A 17,022-nucleotide genomic window follows, 5' to 3' on the forward strand; every position below is an offset into this window, starting at 1 on the left:
ACGTTGATTATTGTCCGCATATAATCCGCATTGTGAAAAATATTTTTTCTGGCCATAAATTTTCAGGAATCGTGTTCAACTCGAGTAAAGAATGACAGGAGCGCTTTCGATTTAAGTTGAATTGGACCTCACATTGTTAGAGCACCAAACAAACAACAATTCCATCTTTACCACCACAGCTCCCAGGGGCAGTGTAGTGACCCAACTAAACACTTAACTAGCTTGTTGTTATGACGTGACCAAAAACGTGCATGATTAATTCATTCACCCACATTGACCTCTGGCTTTTGAGAGTGGAGGCGAGAAGGCGCCCGCACTTGAGTTTGCAAATCGCATATTGGGGAGGGCCAAGGAGTCAACCACTGTGAAAACAAACAGCTGCCGCGGCGCAAGTTCTCACATGATCACAAGATTGTGGTGGCTCCATGCTTGTCGTGTAGCTAAATGGGCTCCCCCCCTTTGAATTGCCAAAGATGCTAAAAATAAAGTGAGGAAACCACCCCCTGGTCATTGAATACGACATACACTATTGTATACACACGCGAACGCACACACGGTGCAGTTCCTGGCGCGGGGGCGGGGGGGGGGGGTGTATAATATAACACAGCATTCTGAAGCTGAATCACTCCTCACTGTCAGAGCAGGTTAGTGTGGAGTAAACACCACCCACAGATCATTCCAAACACGGAGGCAGATACGCGGTCCAGTGGACTCTCTAAGGTCTGAGGGAGTCACGGAAACGATCCATTCCTGCGCATACATTTTTAAAAGTTGAATTTCAAGACTCGAAATAATCATCCAGCCATTTTGTTTTGGTTGCCCAACTGTTCAGGGTGCCGGATAATCTGGAGCTCAATCAAGCTGATAAGACTGCGCCCTGGACTGGTCACCGGTCGGCCTCGGGGATATTCCCTGTGTTTGTTTGTTTGTTTGTTTCAGTGACTGTTTTCTAGATTGACCAAAGTTGCTTGGAAAATGTGTCATGCAACGACTGGGGTGATTATATACATTTCTGCACACATAGTTGTGCTATGGCTGCCAGATAGTGCTCCCTTATAGGCTTGGTACAGAGCCTGGATCTGTCTCCCACCCTGCTCTATTCCTATTAGAGCTGACAGCTGCCAAATAATGTCCCTTGGCATGGCTGAGCGGGCGCCACGCCAGGGCCTGTTTGTGCTCATGCACTGGCTCTGAGCCACTTACATGAAACACTAGAAGAGATTCCCAAACATGGGCCGCCTTTGGGAATCAAGCATTGACCTAAAAATCAACACGCACTTTCACCCGGTAATATAGTTTGAACACACATCACTGAAAGTAAACGTGCAATGCTAAATTTCCCCTTGCACTTTGAAACTTTTTTTTGTTTTGTTTTTGGTCCTGCGTGTGTAAAAATAAGTTCACCACTGGAAGTAAAACGTCAATGCAGTGTGACTTATGATGTGTACTCTTCTTCTGTCCTAACGTCCTTCTCTTGAGGAGGATGTCCCCTATTTTGCAATGTGATGCAAAGAGTGTTTATAAAAAGCCAAAGAAAAAGCAAAATGGGCAATCGGCCAGCTGAGAATCTTTTTGAGGGGTTTCCTGAAAATCTGCCTCAAACTTAGAATTGTACACAACTCATTGTATTTTGGTTTGTATATGTAGTAAGTGATATAATATTTGAAGTAAGTGCATATTAATATTCTCTCATCGGAACAATTAAGAGTGAGCATTATCTCTGGAAAGGAAGTAGTTAGCTCTTGTATTGAAATCTCAGAACATTGTTTTATGTTCTGTGTCCCGCCAGTGATTTGCGGGGAGTATGTTTTTGGGTGCATCTTGTTGTGACAAAAAGAAGCTAACATGCTGCGGGCCTCGTGAACCAGTTGCTGGCAGGCTTACAGCACTGAGGAGGCGGTGTTTGGTAAAGATGATGTCACAGAAAATACCATATGTCACATTCTGACTCACTGCCCCCACTCATTTTTTTTTTTTTTTAGGGTTTGGTTCTATTTTAGGAACAACAAAAAGCACTCCCAAAGATTCATTTTGCTCAAGGGCTTTGTTCTCAAACATGCAGCGGCATGACGCACGCACAGCCCACGCATGAATTTGCCCACACGTACACACACACACACACACACACACACACACACACACTTGTCAGCAGTAAATCCATCATATTACCTGGCCTTTTGACATTATTCATGATAATCATTATTGCTGTGATGATGGTGTGATTCACCATCATCCACCACGATGTGGTGTTATATTGATCTGTTTTTATCAGCTCTGCATTACTGTCTCCACGCTTAAATAACTCACCCGTAAGCCCATCTACATACTGTCGGAGGGCAAATGTCATGACACAACGACCGCATACAGTGTATGATTTGTCTCCAATTAGCGTTTCCTCTGTCGCAAAGACCCTGCAGCCGAGGTGGGCCCATAAAAGTAAATGTAAATCTGTCACCAAATGTCGTACGGTGGCACAGATTGTCGTTCTCACTGTCAACCTGCTTTATGCACCGATGTCATCTTTGCAACATTTGGAAAATGTGTCAGGATGAAGTATTGATTGTAAAATTCTAATTAGGGGCCGATAAAGTATATATATTTTTTTATAAATAGTGGTTGTGAGTACCGAGTGTTTATTTTGCCTCATCACCTTGAACAGAAAGCTGTTATGCAACACTTTTTTTCAAAGTAACCAGAAAATATAGACGATGATAACGATAACAATATATCAATGCTTGCTTGAGTTGTAGAATTTTAAAATGGCCCTTGCATCCTTGCGTTTTTCCCAACGCGGCCCTCATACACGGGCTGCACATGTCATGTAAAATGTGTCAAAGTCGAGGGCGACGGAGATGAATTGGTAGCCCCGCATCACTCTGGCAGCGGTGCTCTGTGGGGGACGCTGCTTTGTGAACTGCGGTTTAGTGACCTTGGATGACACACTCAGGCACGGAATGGCCGTGACCTGCGTGAGTTATTCACCCAAGGCGCACTTTTTAAAATGAAGGTGAGACACGGGCTCGTCGAAAGAGCGAAAAAGGATGCACGTGAGATCGGACCGTGACTATTCTGCTGATTTCGGATGCTTGAGAGACGGGATATGGCAGTCACCCAGACTGCTTCTATTTGCGGTTGAGAGGATGCAGCTGGTTAGCAGGCAACGTGAACTACAAATGAACTGAGACGCAGCTTAGCTCGTATTCCCTGAATTCTGCTTTTAAAACAACGCATATCACTTTTTTTTTTTTTGTCATAAGCCTCTCCAGCAAATACCGAGTATTGCTCATGCCGTTGCCGCAGTGCCATGTGGTGAAACTGAGAGCAACCTTACAAAGCGGAGCAGTCAAAAGAACTCAGCGGCCAACGTGCGTTTAACTCATAGCACACGTTCACACATGCACACATATTGCCATCGCGTTTGCCTCAAACTTCTGCAACGGCGTGAGAGAAGTAACCACAAATAGAAGTTTGTCCTAGGCCACACACACACACACACACACACACACACACACACACACACGCACACACGCACCCACACATTCACATGTAGTGCCAGGAGTGTCAAGCCCAGTGTAATATAGTAATGGATCAACAGGCCTTGCCAAAGTCTCGAAAATAAATGAACACATCACTCACTCACGCCCCCCCGCATGGACAGTAAATCTTGTCTGCGACCCCTCACATGACGAAGCGAATAGTCGTAATCTATCAAGCGGTCCATTCGAGTGCACCCAACTGCATTCCCGAGTTCCTTCAATCTGTTCTCGTGGACTCGGATTCTCACCTTCTATCACGTTTGAGCGACGATGAGCTGCGCTTCCAACCATGCTTTATTTCAGGGAGTTACCTTTTGAGTTCATTGAAATAAAGAGTGGGCTTTTTGAAATAATAAACAGTGAAACATTTTTACACACTGTCCCTTTTAGACACAGGTGTCAAACTCAAGGCCCAGGGGCCAGATGTGGCCCGCCACATCTTTTGAAGTGGCCCGCGAAAGCAAATGAAACGCGTCAACTTCCACGACCAAAATTTGTAATTCGCCAAAACAATAGTTGCATGAACGTTTATTGTTGACTTTATTTATATGGTTTCAGTCATAACGGCCCTCCACTAAAATGTGGCCCACAGCAAAAATGAGTTTGACACTCCTGCTTTAAGACGTCACTTGTGAATTGAACTGAACTTTGTGAAAACTCTTCGTTAGATTTTTGTGACAAAAGCTTCAGTTTAAGGTTTCCTTCAGAAATTTGTTTAATATTCAACAGTTCTCGCCAGGGACATATCAGAGCAACTGCTAATCGAGTAGGAGTGGAGAACGTGGGGAGTGGCGGTGCTAAATTAATGGAGTGAAAGGGGAGTTCTCGTCTTTTGATTAAATGCCAATTTTAACCAATCTTGTTTTTTTTCCCCGTCAGTTAATCTCGATTCCTTTAAACAGATTTCTCTGCTTCTTGCTTCTTTCCCACTCAATCTTTAATTGCGCTCTCGCTCTGATCTTGCAATTCCTCATTTTCTCACGCCGACTTCGTGCCTCTTTCCTTCTCTCGCCCCCCTATTGTCTCACTTCTTTGTGTCTTGCTTGATCCTCATCTCTCTCTCTCTCTCTCTCTCTCTCTCTCTCTCTCTCTCTCTCCCCCCCCCCTCTTTTTGTGTCGCTACCGCTCTCTCTCTCTTCCCCCGTTACGTGTGCTGTTTAGCTTTGCTTAGCTTCACCTGTCAGCTCGGATCAGAGCTGTGGAGCAGCAACATGACAAACTGCCCTCTGATTCACTTGCAGACAACACACACACACACTTGTAGCATCTTCAGCCCTTCCTGGCTTTGGTTCCCTGGTTTGTTACCGAGCGTGGATGCATTTATCCTGATCTACAGTGTAGCTCACAACAATGTGTTGACAAATAGTTAAGCTGAAATAGCCACTTACTGTAGACCTCTGTTTTCACCCAGCGCGCAACAATTTCAAGACTTTGTTTTTTCCCCCTAAAAGTTGCATTTTCTAGGATGCCGGCGGTGTTGCTGGGTACAATTTAGCCGAGGCACGTCATATGCAGACAAACAAGCATTCTGTCATTTGAATTTAATATGCTTGACCGTATCCTACTTCCAAGAGCAGGCCGATGGTGATTTTGACAAATCATGCAGGTAGGCAGGACTCGAGTCCCAAGACATGAATAATAAACGGCCACTGATAATATGAAAGTCCCAGCCGGACATGTTTTACTGCTTCCAAAGAGTGTCAATTTCCAGGGCAAAGAAAAAAGTAGTTTCCCCTCACAGGTAGAAATAAATTAGAATGTGTGTTACCGGGATTGGAATGAATGTAATTCATCCTTTCATGGCGTCGGTTGAAGTGGAGCTTATCCCAGCTGACTTTGAGTGCGAGGAACATGCTGTGGTGGTTGCCAGCCAAGCGCAAGGCACATATAGGACAAATTCGCACTCACATTTCACATCCAAGGACCAAACATGCATGGTTTCAAAATGTGGGAGGAAAACCCACACAAGCTCGGGGAGACCACAACTCCATGACAAGCGGGCCTGAGCCAAGCTTTGAGCCCAGGAACTTTGGACGGCGATGTAAATGCGCCAATCACCGCTGACCTTACAGAGCAGCAACATAACCCAGTTCCTTTACAAAATCATAAAATTCAATCGTTTTAAAATTTGGCAAAAAACGGCATGTTGATAATTGAAGTCGGCTGGGACCACTCCCACAGCGGCGCAACACTCGCAGATCCCCCGGCCTGCACTCTTTTAAGCTGGTCTCCAAAAGAAAGCTTGTGTGTCATTGCACAGCTTCTCTCTTCACTTTCATTTCCCTTCCACGCTCCATTGTGGCAAAGTTTGTGCATCTTATTGGCAAAATGACAACACCCACTTGACCGAAATGATTCAATGCTCTTTAACCATCTTTCAAAACGCGCTTGCTTCCTTCTATGCTGCTGACATTCAGATCTCTCTTGAAAAATGAGACCGACACGCATCAAAACAACGGAATAGGATCTTCGCAATGTTCCTATAGCTGCCCGTGAGAGGGAAAACCCCCATAAATCCACTTAATGGCTGCAGCTCGGCTGGTTGGAAGCTCATCACGTAAAGGGACACGGGGAGCTGCGGGTAAATAGTGAGAGACAGATGGCGGCACAAAGAGATTTAGAGGCAAAGTGAACAGTAAACAATGGCTCATGATACATCGAGTGCTGATATGAATGTGTGAAAATGAAGATGTAACTTCCGCACACACGCGCACGTACGGGTAGGTGCATGTATGAAATTAAACCGTGCATATATTGAGTGCCTCTGTTGACAATAACTGCAATCGTCAAACATTCGGAGCTGAATGGAGCTGCGATTTAAATTCACAAGCGCCAACAGTAGGTGTGCTTGATTTCTCCCGCTTTCTGTCGAGTGAAAATGACATCGGTTTGCCAAACTTTGTGCTAACGAACGACATGTTCAAAATTGTTCCAGAGAAGCCCGATCCTGATCCACTCACAGTGTCAAAAAGTCACCGACTGTCCATTTGTCAAATCTTAGGTCTCCATCATTCATCAATTCAGTGCTACTTTTCTGTCTCTAAACGTTGTTTGGGGGTTCAGAAGGTGGCGTTCAAAGGCTGTGTTGGACCCCCCCCGCCCCCTCCCACCCCCACTCGCCTCCTAAATAAAAGCTCTTAACATCTGTTAGAACATCCACTGCCTTTGAGCCGCAGTGTGTGTTCAGCATATAAAGAAGGCTCCATCCTTCTTAAGATTTATCACGCTCATTTGTGCAAAGAGAGGCGGGAGGATGTGGCTCGAATAGAAATGCAAAGGAATCAACAAACAGGTGAACGGACAACAAGAGAGTTCAGACCTCCGTCAAGGTTGAACAAGAGGGAAACAAAATACGTGGTGCCCTTTAGTGTCGGCCGCATCTTGATTGGTAGAATAAAACATACGCTTTCAGGAGGGTAAGGGAGGAGAAAAGTTGGACTCGTGGTTAAGGGGCACAAAGAATCATAAAGAGAGAGGCAACACCTCATTAACTCTAATTAACTAATTAACTCTAATTAACACCTCATTAACTAATTAAAATTCACTCCCAAAGACGTTTTTAAACGTCTTTTCAGACTTGGTCCAGAATTGGCTGGTCCTGAATGAGTTTTAATAATGATCAACACAAATGTTATTATAAGGTAGGAGTTACTGGCACAAACCACCACCGTGTATATGTACGGAATGTAGAATTAAACCCAACTTTGGTAAGACACAATGCCTCATTTTCTGTGGTACCGCATGTTGTCCTTATTCCCTTGTCTTTGACGTCGCACGTCTGTGAGCTTATTTGACTTTTGCAGTTTGTCAATGCCAGCTGTCTGTCTTATTTCCTCCCATCTATCTTTTCAGCAGCCGAGTCAGATGCACAAGGCTGGATTTATTGGTGATGGCGGGAACGAACGGGCAGGTTCTAAAGTTGTTTTTGGAGGCAAAATGGACTCATCTGGCCTGTCTCTTTCTACTTTTTTTCAAGATGAACGATGAGTTGAATAATGATGGGATTCATGAATGAAAACCTTGCAATTCACATATGACATGTTTGGGTACAGAGCAGTGGAAGCGGATGTCAGATTGAAGAATGAGGGAGTGAGAATGTGGGGGGCGGGGGCAAGGTGATGGATTGCAAAAGAGATACGTGGCGAGAGGGGGGCGGTGGATGGATAAGCAAAGTCGAATTTCAACCATCATGGCTGACTTGAAATGAGGAATCTCGCTTGTCCTGTCCTTTTCTATTGTCATCGCGTTATTTGACGGCAGCCCACAGGGAGGAAGCGATGGTTCCCACTCTCTTTCAAGGCCGAGGCATGGAAATGTCTTTACCGTTCTTCATATCAAATTGGGCTTTTTCTTTCTCTTGCTTCTTCTTTTTTTTTTTTTTTCTTTTTGCCAGTGTGAGACATGACATTGACGTGATATTGACGTCGTTAGAACGCAAAGAAAGACATTTATAGTTTCCTCTTGGTACAAAGGCAGCCGCGCAGGTGCAAAAAAGTCTTTTGGGCCACTGGAAAAACAACCAAACTGTGTCATATGAAAAAGATATCGTGTGCATGCTGCACAAGTGCTCCGTGCACCATTTTTTAATTTATTTACTATTTATTAATTTTTTTTGTGCAGTACTGTAGTTCTCATTGGTCTTGTGCTACGCCATCGTTGACAAATACTGCAGCTCCTCTTACCCACTCTTGCCAGCTTATTTGGAGTTGCCAGCAAACATGCTGCCGCTGCCACTGTCATCCCCAAAAACTAAGTAGGGAGAAGAAAATGGGACAAAGTGGCAGAGAGAGTGCAGGAATGATCAAAAAGACAACAATGGTGGAATGAGAACAATGGATGGCTACCCAGCACGGGAAGCAGGATGAAAGTAGAGAGCGAAAGAGAAAGATGTGAATTTCCCCGTGATTTTCTTTTCTTTCCACAACAATTGGCGCCGGCGTGAAGTTATTTTCAAATTTATAGCGGAAAGCAAAGATACAAGGATGCTGATAAAGAGGAACATGAAGGCCGGGAAGAGGGAAAGGAGAAAGATGAATTGTTTCATTTCGTTTAGTTTGTGGAAGTGGGAAGGCGGACGAAAACGGATTTTCTTTCTTTCTTTTTTTTTCTTTTTTTTTTGGGCTAGTCAAGAAAAGGAAAAAAGTATTCAAATGTATGAAACACTGTCTAATTAGGCGATGATTGGAGCCAGTTTAATGTGTTTGGAAAAAGCCTTGTTTCAATAAATTGCTATGTGTGGACATATGGTACATATGATTATAGACAAATTTGAAACAAAATTCATTTCATTTTTCTGTTCTAAAAATCCATCCATCCATGATCTGGACCGCTACCTGGTGTAGTTCCATACTGCCAATATGTCCGAATGAAATTGATACATGCTAGTTAAAAAGAAGAAAAGGCTTGGAAGATATTTGCGGACTAAATTTCAAAGGATATTCCGTCATCATGAAAATCGTAAAGAGTGAACGAGAACAATAGTTACAATTTCAGAGGAGCTTTGTCAGGGAAAAGCTTAGCGACGCGAAGACGCATATCTCACACTGTTTATTTATTATTTGTTCTCGTTGCGATGTTCCTTCGAGTATATTCGAGCAGTCCGCTCCCCACTTATCAGGCTACTCTGAAATGTAACTTTGGCTTTCCAGTTCGATAGCTGGATGCATAGATAGACGAGAAGCTATATGGCACAGGGACGGTCCTAATGCTCGCCGCTGTGCACGCTCCAGCAAGCGGCTCCCGTGTAAGCCGTTGATTTTCTGTCACTGCGACTTGTAGCCAGTGTCAATCTTCTCGGGTGCAAGACCATTATCGGGATCGTTGGAGTGCAAATGGAACCCACGTGGGACACCTGAAGTTGACCCCAACACGTATCGTACAAACAAGTCGACCCGAGACTCACCCTCAATAGAACGACCCCACACATCAGGTATAGGAAGGCCGCGTTGACTCACAAACGGTTTGAAATGTCGTGCGGTGTTTGTGAATCTTGGGAGCTGGTTGCCATCGTGGTAGAATTTAGCATCTATTTTTCACATTGCGCATAAGTAACCTGACCACATGCATCATATGAATACTGCACTATCCTTTCCAGTGCTGTCTGAGCATCGGGCCATCTGTGAAACACACATGGCTAAAGATTGCAAACATGCAACGCTTTCCACATGAAGCCTTTTAGCGGAAGGCGGCGAGCGCGAAATGAACAAACAAAGTCGGAGGAGTCAGATTTTGACTGTGCTACTGAAAACATGAGGAAGAGGAGGAAAGAGTCAGATAACGGGAAGATGAGAGAGGGAGAGAGAGAAAGAGTCTCCAAATGTGCGTGAAAAGAAAAAAAAATTGGAGATATATTTTTTTCAGTTGATTAACTACAGTACATTGATAACGTTTTTGTTGAATTTACCCAGTTTTATTTCATCAAGTGGTAGCATGAAATAAAATCATCTGGATCCGCGTACATTTTTTTTTTTTAAAAGAAGACTGCTTGAAAAAGTAGGAAGTACACCTTTGTCAATGGAAGAAATAATTGAATGAAAACAGTGTCTGAATATCTCTGACTGACTTCGTAAATGATTCCTGAAAACAGTTTGTCCCTCGTGTGGATGTGTTTGGAAGATACTGAGGAAGTAAGGGGGCTAAAGAACTTCACAAGATGGAAATAATCATTGTTTTCATCCTCTCCCAATCCCCTGCAGGAGGATGAAGAGATTATTATCAAATCTAGGGTGGAAATCTATTTTCTCAGCTGTTGCACCATCAAAGAATGTTTTCGAACTGAGACTTGCGCATAGTGGGAAATTAATAGAACAAGAGTTTTTTTTTTTTTTTTGTAGAATAACACCAACTTGTTTTTGATCCGTTCATTATTTTATCATTTATTTTTCATTGTAATTCTCACTGTTTCACGGCCTTTTTACATATTTCTCATCCAAACCCGTTGTTGTGCGTTGAAAGCCGAGTGGAGTAAGATCTAATTGCGCTGATAACTTTGAAGAGAGAGGACCCCCCCCCAAAAAAAAGCACACGCGCCGAGACCCGAGCTGCGGCCGCAACCGTTTGAGAAAAGCGGAGCGGCGCGAGCGCTCATCGCTTTGCAGTGAACACCTGTCACGGGCGATGATGAAAAGTGCCACTGCGGCTGAACAATAAAGGAAATAGAAAGCGGCGAGGATGAAATGCAATACAGTAAAGCAATAGATTGGCCCACGGAAATGGTCGTTTGGCTCCCCTGTGACTCATTCAATTGGTTGTGCCCTTGAACGCAAAAGCTCTTCTGGGGAATAACTTATGATGAGGTGGGTAATGCTATTAAAAGGAAAGAGGGGCGCACTTTACACTGCTGGCTGTGTTTGTGGATGCGAGACGATGTAAATACCAATAGATTCGACCGCAAAGTCGTTCAACAAACATACAAAACAAGAAAAGAACAGCGGGATATCTGTTTGGTAATAGTGATATAAAAAATAAAATCGTACAATTCCCACGTGAACATCACTGCTTCCGCTATAGCTTGTTGACATAAATTCATCCGGTAATTCTTTAAGATATGATAAAGAGTTGTGTTGATGATGGGGCGAACCCAAGGAAAGGCGCAATTTCAGTTCGTTACGCAAGCATTCAATTGCTGAAGCTGATAAAAGATTTTATTGTTTGCCAAACTTCAACTTAATTTCAACTTGACCAGGGGCCTCGTGCACAAAACCTTCTTTTTTTGGGGGGTGGGGGGTGGGGGGGTCAAGTGGTTGGTGCAATTTTACTCTTGCCGAGTCTACCCAACTTTCGAACTCGCACGGCCACGACGTCTCTGAATAATGATGATAATCCAGATGATTTTTTTTTAAGTACACTATATCCACTAACAATGTATCTGTATCCAGATTTCTTTTATTATTTGTGTGCCACCACCTGACAAAAAATGTAGTAAATTCAACAGACCATTTATTTTACTGTATTTAAACAAGTATGGTAGGAGTTGTTGATTAGTTTGAAAAACATTTGGTGTATCGCTTCTCTCGACGGAATCACGTATTTAACGTTGCTTTGCAGCACGCCAACAGAGAGATGATGAGCAAAACAAAAACAGCCTCTTGGGAGACAAGGAGAAGTGTACGGGGTTGGGAGGGGGGGGGGGGCCGGCGACACGGGGAGCAATGCACAGCTGTACTGAGAGGCGTGCGTGTGTGTGGGTGCGCGTTTGTTTTGAGCTCTACATCAGTGCGCCACTGACTGTGTTGTGATTGCCTGACCCAGGATTTCAGCGCATTAGCACCTTAACAGCTTTGTGGCGAGATTTATCTTGTCTGCTGCACCGACATGGTATACTCTCTCTGTCACACACACACACAAGTACACGCACACACAAGCACATCACAGCTGGCGGAAAGTACCTGACAATCACAGGTCGAGAGTGAATTTGACAATGTGATTGGCATGCCGAGATGAGCTCATCTTTTCCGAATAGAATCACATTTCGGTCTTTGGCCACGAAACAGCTGATGTCAAGCCAAATGTGTTGGACAAGATCTTGAACTCTGAACTTTCCTCTGCTTGAGTGGGTTTCTTTCGGGGCGCTGCAGCTTCCTCCCTCTATCCAAAAGCATGGATAGATATACATACATACTGTACATGGGAGGTAAATTGAAGACTCGAAGAAGGCATTTATACGAGCACTTTTAACAGAGTCAATATTATTTGTTTCTTTTTTTTTCCCCCACCCCACAACTTAAAACAGGTGTACAAATGCCCCAAGGATAAAGAATTACATCACGCTTAACATCCACTTCAAAGAGCTGCCAGCTTACATCACGTTATGGGTGTCACAGTTTACAAAGACGGGATTAACGAGTGCTGGTGTCCAGTAGTCCTCACTCTCCATTAGACCCCCACACCATCGTTTTACTCCTCTGCCGAGTAGGCTGAGCGATGTGGTCATGACGACATTTTAAAGGAGCCCCCCCATGGCGCAATTCTTTACAGCCAATAGGCTGGCTGGTCACACCCAACACACTGACACACACTTTGTGTCTCTCGCTTGTCCTCACTGTTCTGTGCACTAGAATTAACCGTTGGCTCCTCTCCAGTCACATCCGGTCAATATTCCAGCCCTCCAAAAACCACCCGCTCTCTTCGGATCGTTCACTGGAGGCCAAACATTGTCAGAGTCACAGTTGTGTCACAGCAATCAATCCCAGCGTCAATGTGAAACAGCTGCACCACCAGTCCGCAAGCAAAACACGACGCGAAATCACATACACGTTTTGTCAAATTCCCGCCAAAGTAAAAGAACTAAAAGCATCCTAATGTAACCCCCCCCCCCCCCCCCCAAAAAAAACGTACATATGCACCGACAGATGGAGGAAGGCGCTTTCATGGTGGACTTTCAGATTTTTAGATTTCATCTTCGGATGAAAGTCGCATATGATGTTCATAAATGTGCAAATTGAATCTAAACTCTTATTTTTTTAACCAAATGGAGTTGATATTCCTAAAATTAACTAGAACCTCGGCAGTGAAATACCATATTGTAAAAAACAACAAGAACAATATTGCTTAGTAACAGCATGCCAGAAAGAAACAATACTTTGCTGGAGTGTAGTGACGACTTGTTGAGTGTGTTTTGTGGCCATTTAGGTCACAGCAGCAATTGGAGACGTGGATGCTCTTATTCTTGGACAAAAATAAACCAAAAATGCAGTCTACTTGGCAAAAACGGCAAGGTGGCTCTGAGTACAGCGCATCCAATCTGTGATTTCTGTGGACCCGAAAGCACCTTGGCTTGTTTGTGTTCTGTAAAGCGAATGTCATTTCTAAAAATCAATTACTTCATCGCGATGACGCTTTGATTAAGGTGTCACGAGAACAAGAGCATCAATGGTCTTTTTTCAAAGTCCTACCTGGAATTGGTCATATCCGTTTGTCCGCCTCGACTCTTCTCCAGACCCAACTTGGTGAAAATTCCGACGAGCACCATGATGGCCACCACGCCACAGATAATATACACGATCATGTGGGTTCGGTCGCGATCCGGCTCCTGGTGGACCTCTGTGACGGGCGCCGCCGGTCGCCCGGTGTTTGCCCAGACGGGCGTGTCGTAGTTTGAACAGGAAGTCTGATCCAAACTGTGGATTTTGAATTGGCAGCAGAAGCGGTAGAAGCAGGAGCCACAACAAAAGCTGTAGATCCCCGCGTTACAATTGAACGGTGGGTCCCACTGGCCCATGACGTCGTAGTAGCCCCAGCAACGATTCGCGCCGCCTGGAGTTTTGTCCTCCGTTTCCGCGGTCGGCGTTGCCAGGGCGGCCTCCGGTAACACAGAGGGCTCGGTTGTGAAGTTATTCGGAGGAGCCTGGGCTGAAACCTGACCCAAAGGCCGATGGGGAAGTCCACCCGGAGACGTCAAAGCGAGAAGAATGGCCGCTGAGAAGCTGACCAGCATCGGTTGCATGTAGGCAGACATCTTGGGTCCTTTGGTCTTGATGCCTCAGTGTTGATGGGTGACTGATCGGCTCAACATTCAAGAACCTGGGGGGGGGGGGGGGCAAGACGAGTGTTAAATAGTCATTCTCACACCACACCAACATGGTACAGTCACCATGTTGAATCAAAAGCATTCATTCAAGCTAAACTTTTTTTTTTAACTTATTGACTCATTTTTATGCTTTCATGTCAGTAAACAAATGCTAAATTAAAAATCGGCTGCTCAAGTTAATAAAAGTTTGATGATGGTGACAGTTTGACTCTGGGGAATACATAGAGTTTTGCAGTAGGTGCACCCGTGTCCCTGAAATTTGACAGTCGCTACCTGACTGACATGCACATGTTATGTTTGTAGGCGAGTGGTCCACAATTGTGGAAATGTCACCTTCTCTTCTAAGACTCACAAACAATCCACAGTTCCCATTTTGGAGGGTTTCTCAATCCTCAGCCATGCTGGTATTCCTGAGTGGGTAACACATCTGATGAGTGGCGCCAAATCACTTTTGACGTCCCGAGGAAAACTCACCGGAGTGTGTTGGTATTCCCACGGGAGTCGCCTGCCTCCTCGACTCCTCCTCGCTTAACTCGTGTCTTTCATCTTCCCGCTGACAATGTCAATGCACAACGGGTGCACTTTTATTTTCGTGGTGGGCATCTTTTTCGCTCTTTTCCGTCGTCTTCCTATTCTCCGTCAACGAGCCAACAGGTAAACAAGGCTGTTCTTTCCAAAGAACAACCCCCCCCCCCAAAAAAACTCCCGGGGCGCTCATCCGGCTATCATCTTCCGATGACGGCTGTCCAGAAAGCGCCTCTCCTTTTTTGCACGTGTGTGTCTCTCTCGCTCTCTCACACACACACACACAGCTTGAATTTCCCCGACTGCTCTTTCTTTGTCAGCGGCTTCCAGTCACCACCCAAGGAGTCCAGTGCCGTTATGCACCTGGTCCGCTCTTGCTTGACCCCTCTCCCCCTCCGCCCGCCCTCGCAAGTCCTGTTATGCCCGGACCCCACGATCTGTAACAGAGCCTGGACACCAGCTGGGTTTCGTCTATTTAGCTTTGTCCTACTTGAGGAGGGAAGGACAGGGGAAGGGGAGGGGGTGTGTGTGGGGGGGGGGAGAATATGGATGCTGTTGTGATGTTGGCTCTCAACGTCTTAGTGAGGCTGCACAAGAGACGCTATAAAAAAAAAAAGAAAGATGATGGATTTATTGAAGGAGAATCCCACATCATGGATTTTTGTTGACTTTTGGCTAAGTTCTCTTAAAAGGAAGAAATTCGTCCCTACCCTTAATTTGAAATGGCCCATAAAATATACCTGATCTCTTTCCAAGCCGGACTGTTGGACTTTTGTTGAAGCTCACCAAATATCAGCGTGAGGTCAAGGGAGACCTGCTCTCTCTGCATTGTGAGATGCGCACGAGCACAAGTTTTGGCCAAAATAAATGTCCGTCGCTTGTTGTGAAGAACGAAGGTGAAGCGGTAATGCGACAGCCCAAATGGCAGCAGAAGCAGGAGCAGCGGCGGCGGTGGCGGCGTGCCACCAATCGGCACATCAAAACATGTCCCGTTTTCAAAGGAAGCCTGCCTGGACTGCAGCAGATGCTCTTTTGTTCTTATTTGGGCTGGTTCAGGTGCAAGTTGGTCAAATTTTCCACTCGCATTACGAGCGCCTGAGCAAAAGCTGACCCAAAAGAATCTCAAGCCACCAATATGCAACAGTTTTGAGCTAATTGTTGCATATGATCTATTGGAATCATACGAGAGGATTGTCGTCAGTGCTCTCCTTGTCCAGCAGCCGCTTCTTTGAAAACAGGCATAATTTGATATATATGTAGAGGAATTTTAGATATATATCATATGTATGTGTTTTCACTGTGGGGTGCTCCAAAACAGAAGTGGGAAGAGACAGAAAAGTCCGCAAGCAACAAAATGCTTTCTCTCTTTCTGTCATTCCATCCTTTGCCTTTGCGGACGTCGCTCCCTTTGGTATTCCTTTATTTCCACGTTGCTCCCATTCCAGCGCTTGCGTCCGTATCCTCCAACTTGCCGATGCTTCCGTTGCCGTTCTCTTCTGTTCTCTGGCAGGACTGGATGACAATATCTCCAACACTCCTCCCTCTTCCGCTCACTCCTCCCACTCCCAAGCCCCCCCCCCCAACCCCCCTCACCCCCACCCCGCCGCCTCACTCTCACAAACAGATTTTTTTTTTTGTTCGCAAATGAGCACAAGGTCTTTCTTGCTGACTCTCCTCCTCTGCCCCTCGCGATGCATCACTACCACATTCGTCTCAACGTTGTCCCACATATTGCTTTGCTTTCTTAGCTTTTAGAAATTCCTTGTCCCCTTTTCCTCTTCTCCTTTCCTTCCCTGTCCTCATCTTTTTCTTTTGAAACCATCTCCATGTGCGCACTTCTCTTTGGCTCCTTCCTTACTCCATCGTCATCATCTCTTAACCCACTCTAAAAACTTTATTATCTTTCATATCCAATGCGTGTGTGTGTGTGTCTGTGTGCGCGCGTGTGCTTAATGACTGGGCTATAATACCTCTGCGCAGCCTTGCCTCCACATGAGCGTGTGTGGTGCACGTGTGCTGCTGCAGTCTATCGGCAATGATTTAAGGAGCGAGATCACAAGGATGGATGTCGGGGGGAGAGGAGTGTGGGAAGAGTGAGATAAACAGCGGAAGGGAAAAAAAAATTGCCGGGATAGAGGCAGGGTGGGGAGGATGCCAGTGTGCCTGCCGTAGAGAGAGAGTGAGCGAGAAGGGGGGTGGGGGTGGGGGGGGGGAAAGAAGTGAGGAATTAGCACCCGGGAGGGAGAGGGGGATTAGAAATATGGGAATAGGAAGTGACAGAGGGAGAGTGGGAAGGATGTGGGGAAAGATGTATGGGGAGGGCGCGAGGGCAGGTAGCGGGGGGGGAGAGAAAGCGCTTCCTCAAGGGAAAGTGACATTATTGGCCTATAGAGGCTGAGAGACAAATAGAAAGAGTCAGCGTACAATGTATTT

The 17,022-nt window shown here is 45.3% G+C and overlaps 1 protein-coding gene across 2 annotated transcripts in view; it reads right to left on the minus strand.

The window, feature by feature from the left end:
- The window catches only part of LOC147192536 (protein shisa-8-like), a 43,161-nt gene extending 27,040 nt beyond the window's left edge, over nucleotides 1–16,121 (minus strand). Inside the window, exons 1-3 of one of the 2 annotated variants that reach the window (XM_086133768.1) lie at nucleotides 15,330–16,121; nucleotides 14,539–15,190; nucleotides 13,430–14,057 (exon numbers count right to left, since the gene is read on the minus strand). In XM_086133768.1, the coding sequence (XP_085989894.1) occupies nucleotides 13,430–13,992 (563 nt within the window). In that variant the 5' untranslated portion in view covers nucleotides 13,993–14,057; nucleotides 14,539–15,190; nucleotides 15,330–16,121. Of the gene's footprint in view, nucleotides 1–13,429; nucleotides 14,058–14,538 lie in introns of both variants that reach the window. The other variant, XM_086133767.1, reaches the window with a different exon arrangement.
- Nucleotides 16,122–17,022: the final 901 nt, after the last annotated feature.

Source organism: Hippocampus guttulatus, chromosome 16, assembly GCF_054856545.1.
Source record: "Hippocampus guttulatus isolate MCC_2025c chromosome 16, RoL_Hgut_1.0, whole genome shotgun sequence".
In the NCBI taxonomy this organism is placed as follows: Eukaryota; Metazoa; Chordata; class Actinopteri; order Syngnathiformes; family Syngnathidae; genus Hippocampus; species Hippocampus guttulatus.